At 44.9% G+C, this 10,745-nt stretch overlaps 1 protein-coding gene across 1 annotated transcript in view; it reads left to right on the top strand.

The window, feature by feature from the left end:
• The first annotated feature begins 2,077 nt into the window (after positions 1-2,077).
• The window catches only part of LOC135820216 (leucine-rich repeat-containing protein 15-like), a 57,847-nt gene continuing 49,179 nt past the window's right edge, over positions 2,078-10,745 (top strand). Inside the window, exon 1 of the mRNA XM_065333532.1 lies at positions 2,078-2,193. Within this exon, the coding sequence (XP_065189604.1) occupies positions 2,173-2,193 (21 nt within the window). The 5' untranslated portion in view covers positions 2,078-2,172. The remainder of the gene's footprint in view (positions 2,194-10,745) is intronic.

The raw sequence follows: 10,745 nt of genomic DNA, 5'->3' as shown, positions 1-10,745 counted from the left end.
AGTGAAAGTATCCACGGATCCTTTCTTACCATACTCCAAATCTAACAGCTCCGGGTAACAATGCATTGCGATTTGGTGTAAGGGACTCCGTTTTGCTTCATTTAGTGTGCGCATGCCGGAAGCGGAGCCTGTTTCGTACAGGAAGCCCGTTTCCACTTACACTTGCGCACGGGAAGCTTTTTCACGAAGCACAGATCCTTTAGCACACTCCAAATCCAACATCTCCTGGTAACAATGCAACGCGAGACGCGAGCATGCGAGGTGGAAAGCCGTCAGCAACAGTTTCCGTTTTACTTCATTTGTTGGAAGGGACCACGTTCTACTTGTATTATTTTCATTTCGCCTGCGCTTGCCGGAGGCGGAGCCTGTTTTATACTTCTTTACACGTGTACAGCACGGGAACTATGCATTGCGAGCATGCATTTGGTGTAATGGACCTCGTTTTGCTTCATTTCGCTTGCACACGCCGGAAGCGGAGCCAGTTTAGTGCAGGAATCCCCTTTTCACTTACATTTGCAAACGGGAAGCCCCTTTTGAAGTGTTTGTGCTTCGTTTCGCGCATGGTGAGCGTTTTGACGGAGCACGGATCCTTATTTGCCACACTCCAAATCTAAGAGCTCCGGGTAACAATGCATTGCGAGCATGCGAGGTGGAAAGCCGTCAGCAAGAGTGTCCGTAATACCTCAAATTTTGGTGTAAGGGGCCGGTCACACTGAGGGAAAATTTAGAAAAAATCCGTGGTTACCATGGATAGTTGCCGCTGAGCGAGAAATTTGAGAGATTTAATCCACTCGATGAGAATCAGCTCGAGGCCCCACTTTTCCGCCGAAGATTATTATAATCATCCACGGCTTCCACTGGATTAATTTGAGTTGCCTTGTTTTTTATTGCGTTCTGAAACGGAGCGATGCTCTAGAGGCTGTGCTGATGCACCTCTGGCCCAGAAGCGGGGTTGACAGACAGCCAGAAGCGAATGGTGACAAAAAAAGAAGCTCGTGTGGGTGAGATTATCTTCATTGTGCGTATCATGTAGCTCTCTCCTAAAAGAAATTTTCCATACCCGCTCCCCCAGTGCACATACTACTGCCGTCACTAGGTCCCAAATCTCTTTTTCTCTGGCCTTGCCTTCTGCCCACACTAAAGCTGGTTTTTTTCTCGTCTTGGCTACATAGGTTCTGATCGCTGGAATATGCTGCCTTCCACTGTTCGCTCTTGTACAGATTATCGCCCATTTGTTCGTTCATGCTTAACCTTTCTAGGGGCTCCCGTAAGAAGACCATAGGTCTGTGGGAAACACCCTAGTAAAATATATAAAATAATAATAATAATAATCCAGTGTGGCCGTGATGAAAAGAAGAAAAAAATATTCACGGTTTATAATCTGAGGATTGTTCCCTGAATGTGACCGGCCCCTGTAGCACCTACTCCACTTTTATGTTTATATATCTATGTCCGTCGGATTTTCCCAAGTTGTACATTGTACTGTTGAGATACCGAATTCAAATAAATCAATACCATACCATATACGAAAGGACCCCGTTTTACTTCATTTCGCGTGCGCTTGTCGGAAGCGGAGCCTGTTTTATACTTCTTCACAAGTATACAGTACGGGAACAATGCATTGCATGCATTATTTGTGAGGGACCCCGTTTTGCATCATTTCGCGTGCGCATGCCGGAAGCGGAGCCTGTTTAGTACAGGAAGCCCGTTTTCACTTACATTTGCGCACGGGAAGCCCCTTTCGAAGTTTTTGTGGTTCATTTCGTTCATGGTAAACTGTTTCAAGGAGCCCGGATCGTTTAGCACACTCCAAATCTACTCCATTTCGCGTGCGCTAGCCGGAAGCGGAACCTGTTTGATACTTCTTTACATTTATACAGTACGGGAAGCCCGTTTTCACTTACATTTGCGCACAAGAAGTCCCTTTTATAGCTGCTGTGCTTCGTTTCGCGCATGTCAAGTTTTTGCACCTTGCGACTGTGGCCACACATAGGCATCCTGATACGCCGCCAGTTTGCGAGGCGAAGTATAAGTAGGGCTGACTTGCAGGAAACTGATATGATCATACCGAGTTCTGTTGCCTTCGAAGCTTCTCGAGCTCCTTTTCTCTAGTGAAGGTAGAAAGCCTGCTGTAGAAGAGACTGATAAAGCTGTTCTTGTCAACGCGCCAAGATGAGGACTCTAGCCATACTGGTAGGTGATGATAGATTGCACTCGACAATGTTGGTCCACCGTTGTTTGTTTTGCGAAACCGAAAACCGATATCGGTAATATTGAAAAATCTCGTCACTATGATAGTGCAAGTAGTGTCTGTTCGCTGTAAACTTTATACAATTCCATTCTACAGCATTGGGTACAATTCCATTCCAAATTATAGCCAGGAGCCATCCTGTGGATTAAAGGATTTTAGTACTGTTGCGATGTGTCTGCTTACCATTTTATCACTCAGTCAGTTTACTGGCGGCATAGCCCCCCCCCCCTCTCTTAAACCAGCGATGTTATATATAGGGCATCCTCCCAAGCAAGGCTGTACCGACAATGCCTAGCTTCAGCGAGAAATTCGCCCCACCTGCAGTAGTTCCACAGGACGCCTTAGTGACGGAGTCTTGGGAGAACGTCGGCGGGGTTTGGTTGGATGGTAGTGATTGCAAATTTAATGAATAAGAGGAAAGAGCAATTCTACGAATTATGACGTTAAACTGATCACAGAAGAAGGATAGAGTTCACATACTATTGTGCAACAAAGGCACCGGCCAGCACTGATACATTGCGGTTCTAATAACTGCTATTTCTTCATTCAGATCTGTTTAATACTCTTTGTCTCACGCTATTTAGGTTATTTCCTCTTGTAGTTTGTCATTTTGCTTTGTCTTTACTCTCTGCCATGGCTGGCTATCGGAAAACAATGGAGTTACATCCGCCCAGCCATTTAGTCTAGTACTGCTAGCCCTTCTTAAACTTGACCTTTATTATAAGACTCTCTTTTGCTTTATAATACAAAGAGAAAGACCAAGGAACTACAAGTTACGCTGTACTGTCCCCTTACACCACGCGTTCGCTTTTTCACGATTCTTGTTCGCATAGCTTCCCCTATTATTGATCTTCGGATCTTTTGAGCCAGACAAGTTGTGTGGAGTGTGGCTTTGCGTTCCTGAATCGTGGTTTGACCGTCTTGTCCAATGGTCTTGCAAGTATCGTCATCGACATGCATGAACATCCGCCAACGTCCTTCACAGCTGAGACTTTCAGCTCGTGCTTATCTTGGTTGCGCTCACCTTCCCCTCCTGATGTTATTTCTATAACTTAGAACCTTCCAAGTTGGAAGGCTGTTGGAGTGCGCATCCAAGATGTGCTAGACCTGTTAGCCAATTAGTTGTAGAACGTCAGTACCGTCGGTCAGTGTCGTGCAATGCTATCGCATGAGCTGATTGCTTTGTAACTGGTGGTGGTAGTGGACAGTATAGCGTAACTTGTAGTTCCTTGGTCTTTCTCTTTGTATAAATTAAACATTGACTCTCCATCTGATGAGCCGTTTTTTTCTTTTTCATTTCGTTTTTCTCACTCCCACACACACATGCTCACAGTCAATTCTGCCTACGTGAGTCCCATTCAGGATGGATACGAGAAAAAATTAATAATATTTTCTTAACGAACCTCGGATGTTGAGCCAATAATAAACGTAGGAAGGAAAAGGAAATATAGATACGAGTTGAGAATAACTCTCCATCACTGTAACCAGATACTATATACAGTCAAAACGTGCAACAACTAGGCACAAAACTGACAGAAAAAAATCTTTAAAAAAAACTGAGACAGTCGACGTCCCGACACCTAGCTTCAACACATCTCCGTAGCACTAACCGACAGCCTTCCAACTTGTCAAATATCCTACTGGTCTCGTCATAGTCCAGTAACAATCGACATTCTTTGTTCCGCTGGGACTGTACCTTGTGCTCATTTTCGTTGCGCTTGCCTTCCCCTCTTTGGTCTTTCCATAACCTTGAACCTTCACAAGTTGGAAGGGTGTCGGTTAGCGCTACGGAGATGTGCTGAAGCTAGGTGTCAGGACGTCGAATGTCTCAGTACTCTGTCAGTTTTGTGCCTAGTTGTTGAACTTTCTGACTGTATACTATTATATTATCTGGTTACACTAATTGAGAGTTACTCTCAACTCGTATCTATATTTCCTTTTCCTTTCTACATTTTTAACCCATTGAACGCTGATGACGTCTATAGACGTCATTGAAAATGCCCCCCATGCGCGGGATGACGTCTATAGACGTCATGGTTTATAGTAATTTCCGTCACTATCAGTTGTGTAAAAGCACTGTTAGTCAGTTGGATCATGATCCTGGCTCTTGTACGATAGGTACGAATCCCGCTTGGTAACACTATGCGTCTTTTTTTCTTCTCTTTTCAGCGATCTTTCAGCTGCAATTGCACACATTTAGCGTATTTCACGCAATTTGAGTAAACTTGCGTCCCCTATTGTGAAGCGCTATTCTTTTCGGGGAATGTATCGATTCTGTCACCCAGTGGTTGATAGTCTTGGCAATCATTTCCACAATATTTGAGGACCCAGTTGCCAGAACCCTGGAGTTTCAGAACTTTCTATTTGCCTTGTTTTTAGCATTATATATGCAGAGTACCATAGGCAAGGCCCAGTAGCGCTGAATGGGTTAGCGAAGGTATGTATTAGGTCGCAAGTATCCACAAAAAAACACATCCAGTCAAAGAGGGCTCTTATCAAAAAATGTCCGAACGTTTTCGGTCGCTTCTCATTAAAGATCGTACGGGTATACCTCAAGTTGGAAAGACTAAAACTTAGATAGCGTACAGGTAATGAGATAACAACACTCGTGACAAGGTGGAAAATTGTCAAGTTCAGAACGACACAAAGTTCGAAGGAAAATAAAAAATCTTCCCTGTACCATCCTTGATGAGAAGGGACCGATAACGTTCGGATTTTTTTACAAGTGCCTTATTTGACTGGATGTGTGTTTGCGTGGATACTTGCGACCTACTACTTACCTTCGTTATTTTTGTATTATCTGCCTCCGACCTCTTAAAAAAAATCTTGGATGGAGAGCCGAGGATAATTTATAAAAAGTAAAAAGGACCAAGTAGGTGCTAGAGCTGTTAGCTTGTTAGTTGTAGAACGTCAGTACCGTCGGTCAAAGTCGTGCAATGTTATCCCATGAGCTGATTGTTTAGTAACTGGTGGTGTTAGTGGACATTATGGTGTAACTTGTAGTTTCTTGGTCCTTTTTTACTTACAAGTTTTTATAAATAATAATCTTCACAAGTTTGATGGAAAGACACAAACGGGAAAAGTCTGAATAAAAAATAGACTGTCACCACCAGGACTCGAACCAGGGACCTTTACTTGTAGCTAACGATGCTCTAACCACTGAGCTATGGTGTAGTCATCATCCCAGCAGAGACCATTCAACATTTTCTTCAGACACCGGAACTCACACTTATTGTGGATCCACACAGGTAATACTAATAATGATAATGTTGAGTCACCTCCACCATTAAACTGCGCTCTTTAGCCAACTAGACCCTCCTGAGCCATCACCATTGCGAGGACACTTCCGTAGACGATATTGATAAACTCCTTCAGACAGCTGTTTCGCGAATACACAGCTCATCCGTGAAGGTAGATGTTAAATGATTGAAAATATAGATCAAATATAGACCAAACGGCTATTATATAGGAGGTTTCCACATACAAAACTGGCAAAGCTGCGGTCATAAGGCGAAGAAAAGTGTGAAGTACTGATGACCCGCATGGGACATGCATGCAGCGTCGGAAATTCGGCGCGAAAAAACAATCACTATTCAATGCAGAAATAACGTGCCAGAATCAGAGTACTATGTAGCTAGTGAGAGTCTGTGTACTAGTATTGCAGTTGTCCGAGCGCCATGAAAGTCTGTGAAAGCACCTCACGACCCGCCGACGTCGACAGCCACAGCAACCCCCTAGGGCATTACACTTTACTGCTCGCCCGTCGCGCCAAGACGCTTGGCAGTCACTAGGCTTCATGCCACCGATGTTGTCCACAAGCTACCTTGTTATCTGCCCATCACCCACTGCCACCGACACGCTGGGAGGCCCCGCGGCATTTGCCCAGTATATCGTCGTCAGAGCTGTGTCAACGGTACAATAACGCTGGTAGAAACAAACAGTTGGTCGTATGGTATTGCGTCCTCCGGATTGTCCCTTGACTCGTCTTGTCCCTCTTCTTGCTCTGACGCTAACGGCGCACGTATCATATTACTACAGGGTGCGACAGAGCTCCCATCTACGGAAGTGTCCTCGCAATGGTGATGGTTCAGGAGGGTCTAGTCGGCTAAAGAGCGCAGCTTAATGGTGGAGGTGACTCAACATTTTCTTCAATGGCCACTGCACCTAAACGCCTGGACATTGCCTCACATTCTACTAAGTCATATGAATAGCTGTGTTAGTGCTATGTTCTCTGCTGCGTGTGCAGTTCCTACTCGTTCTCGTACACTGTATTTGATTTTTTTCATTTAGTTGTTGAGATAAACCTGGCTAGACCACTGTTTTATCTCAGAAGGGGCGTGATGTGATATGATGCTCATGTCTTATCACGTGACCATTACGTCATATATCTAGCCTGTGTATTACGTCACAACCAGCATGCGCCATCTTGGACTAGTCTTGGACTTGCCTTCGCAATCTGAGAATTTGAGCAATCCGCAGTTGGCGCATGCATGCTTTTCGCATTCTGGGAACGCTCAAATACTTGGTGCACGAGGAGCTTCTGCTAGACTTCTGGGAGCACACCCAAGTCTGTGTGGTGCACATTCCAGCGCAGCGAATTCATATGGGGCGCAGTCTGTGTGTGCAATCTGTACTTGGTAGTGATGAAACAATAGTCAAAACCTAGTAGCCGAATATTCTTTGGCTTAACGAACGAATGAACGAGTATTCTTTTGGTAACACCGATGACATCACATGACCTCCTCTCAGTCATTTTATCTGGGAATTCTCAGATTGGGCGGAACGTACACATGCAAGCGATGTGATGCAGTCATGTGTGCACTACTGTACTACAATGATATGCAATCGGATACTGGGACAACAGGGCACACAACTGACAGGGAAACTCAAAGGCGAGATTCGAGATTCAACGATAGGACGAGATTCAACAGCCTACTGCTTAGCTACAGCACGTCCACTAAGCGACAACCAGTAACCTTCTAACTTGGGCAGCTTAGATCAGGAAGTCGACGACGACGTCGATTTTGACCACTGCGGCAATGACGTGTAGGTGGCGATGAAGTCGAGACCCTAGGCGGAGCTCTCTAAACCTCACCACCACTGCCACGATTTAGGTTCTGCGTGCTTCCCCTAGCTGCATCTCATGTTTCGCATTTCAGTGGTCTTTTTAAAAATTCAAAAAAAAAACCAGCTTAGTCAAGAGATTATTATCCCTGCTGGTAAAGTCGATTTCTCTCGATTTTGGATGTGCCAATGGCGAAGTAAAATAAGCTTAACAAAAAACACCAAACCTGTGTGCCTTGTTAGCTCTCGCCCAATCATATAACTGCATTTTCACAAATTCTGTATACTGGTATTTTCAAAAAGAGGGGACCCTAAGTTTATGAGTTATCTGTTTTGTCCAACACTAACGATTATAAGCAGGATACTGTTGAGTCAAAATATCAAAGTCAAAGTATCCTGCTTACTATCATTAGTTTTGGACAAAGTGGATAACTTATGTTCTTCTCTTTTTCCAATTTTGATCCTTGGCAATTCAACCGAGTTTTATCTGCACATTTTTTACTTTCGGTGCATCTTGTTCATACCTCAAATTTCAATAAACCGAACAAACACGGACTCACATAATCCAATAGGGAATTGTGTCTCAGTACCTACTTGTATTATCTTCTGTTCACCCAACCTGACCCATTATCCACATACCGAAAATATTGAGCACCTAAAACTTATGAAATTAGAGTACCTATTTTAAACGTGTATTGCAAACACAGGCACAGTGAGTGGCTCAAAGACCATCACGATTGAGATGCAAAAGGTACCTGGTTCAAGTCATGGAAACAGTTTTTGCAGCCGTGCTGCTTCCCACATTCAACTGTAAATTTGTGATCAAGCACAAGAGGTACATGCATGGGGCTAATGGTTTTTTCAGGCACTTGTGCCAGTGGTTGTGAGACTTATCCCTTCTCCTCCATCGCTAGGCGCTGCATGTGCCACTAGGGTTCACCGGGTGTTAGTTTTTGTCACAAGTTCACAAGGGAACGAACACGCTAATTTACAATTTTTGTGTATTATTTTTAACGCTCCATATTATTTAAAGGGGAACTCCACGAAAAAATGAAAATTTGATAGGTCTCCTGCATCTGTTTCTTCGACCTCTCCAAGGCCTTCGACACCGTGTGGCACAAGGGCCTGATCGCCAAACTTCGTGCCCATGGTGTCTCCGGCTCCCTACTCGCCTGGATAACTAGCTACCTCTTGGACCGAAACCAGTGCGTCACAGTAAATGGAACCTTATCTGACCCCGAGTCTGTGACATCCGGAGTGCCCCAGGGCTCCATTTTAGGTCCCCTGCTCTTCCTCACATACGTTAATGACCTCCCCTATTCAATTCCCAATATTTCTTTGTTTGCAGATGATACCACTGTCCTTGCTTCCTCCCCATCTCACGCCACCCTGTACCCCAAAGTTCAGACCTGTATCAACGACATTGTTCACTGGATGAGCACTTGGTACCTTAAGCCAAATGTGACCAAAACCGAGCTCCTCCTGTTTCCCCCTCCCACAGATCCAGTGCCCATCTTCCACTTTCCCGATGATCCCTGTCACCCTATCTCTGTAGCGCCCCACCATAAACACCTTGGCATTGTCATAGATTCCGCCCTCTCCTGGTCTCACCATGCTGATCATGTGTCGTCCAAAGTATGCCGATCTGTCGGCATAATGTCAAGTCACTTGTCCCATTTGCCCAAAAATTGCCGGATTAATTTTTATAAATCATACATTCTTCCCCTCTTCACGTACGGCTTCCCTGCCTGGTCCACCATTAACAAAACCCACATAGGTAAATTAGAAGTTCTCCATCGCCGTATACTGCGAATCATATTCCGTACTGATCGTTATACCTCAAATCTAGACTTGTATGCTGCTGCATCCACTACCACTCTGCAACATTACCTTGATGCTTCCAAGTGCACCCTGGCGCATTCAATTTTCCTTGACCAGCACCCTGCTCATTTACAGTCCCTTAATTGGTTCAATTCAGGTGGCACCACCCGAAGCTGCGTTCGTCTCCCCCTAGCTAGGTCTACCCTATTCGTAAATTCCCCTTTCTTTTCCTCCTATTCCACGTGGCTCCAACTGCCTCCCAGTGTTAGACAAGCTCCAGATATGCCCAAATTCCGTACCCTCGTCAGACAGCACTTCAGTATCTCCCAGTAAACAAAGTCACAGTCACCACTTCCGCTGCATAGCTCGCTGAGCATCCCATTGCTTTGTAAGTTGCTAATCCCTTCCCACTTTGTGTACGTGCTCTTAATTTTCTTTTTTTCTCTTCTTCCGTGGTTGGTCTCACCCTCTCCTCAACTCAATTGGCTGTCTTGACATGCCACGAGGTGCAGAAATAAATAAATAAATAAATAATAGCCTGTAGAGTTTCGGGCGCTGAGTCGAATGGTCTTGGTCCAAAGTCTCTACGAGAAAGCGTTCTTGAGATATTTCAATTTTAGCCACGCCCCATACCAATGTATGTGTGACGTCATTGCGGCATGGTGCGAAAATACGTGGATTTTGAATGTCACTTCAGAAAGTAGTTTGCCAAGTCGCCTAAGCCGCTGCAATGCCAAATTGTTGTGTTGTTGATTGTGCCAGTATCACATCATCCTCCTGGGGTTAGTTCTCTCAGATTCCCAAAGGATGGAGACCTGGCAAAGCGCCGAGATGTTGCAATGCGTCCTGAAAATTTCAAGCCTATTTTCGCAGCACGAGCTATGTTTGCTCGCTGCATTTATGATCCAGAGGGACTTGGGAGCTGAGTTTTGACGAGTACGCCGTCCAGGAAAGCCCTCATCAGTGTACCAGTGCCCTCCGAACCGTGAGCCTCCAGCAAAGAGAACTCAACAAGCTGCAACTGAGAAAGCAGGGCGAGATACGTTCATCACCCCATCAACTCCGACTGCAGCTAGCTGATGAACGATATTACCCCAGTAACTTTGCGCATACCAGTACTCAAACTGTGCACATCTGTCATCAATTGGGACGCAAACTGACAGACCCCCAGCAAGTACGAAGGTTACAGAACTGTTTGCTTGCGATGTGCAGGCAGCATGCACGACGAACTGTCTCACCAAATCCTGCCAAACTGAACCAGTGTAAGTAAGTAGATTGCGTGGATATGTCTCTATTTATAACAGCTACCCTACTTCTAGGCATGGTTGCATGAATACCATATCACTCAGAGCAGTTGTTAGAAGTCTGGACAGCCTAGGAATAGTGCAAGTAAAGTGAAACAAAAATTTATTACACTCCGATTTCCACGCTTGCGGGATCACCAGGCCAAAAAAATATAATTTCGAACAAGGAATGGGTTCTGGTTGTATGCGAAAGAAAAGTAAGTGAAGACCTATTGTGCAAGGAATACAGTGGAAACTACACACATTATACACATGCACTCACACCTTCACCCACATGCGCGCGCGTGTGCGTGCACACACACAAA

This window comes from Sycon ciliatum, chromosome 6, assembly GCF_964019385.1.
Source record: "Sycon ciliatum chromosome 6, ocSycCili1.1, whole genome shotgun sequence".
Classification (NCBI taxonomy): Eukaryota; Metazoa; Porifera; class Calcarea; order Leucosolenida; family Sycettidae; genus Sycon; species Sycon ciliatum.
This window is presented reverse-complemented; position numbering and strand designations above follow the sequence as displayed.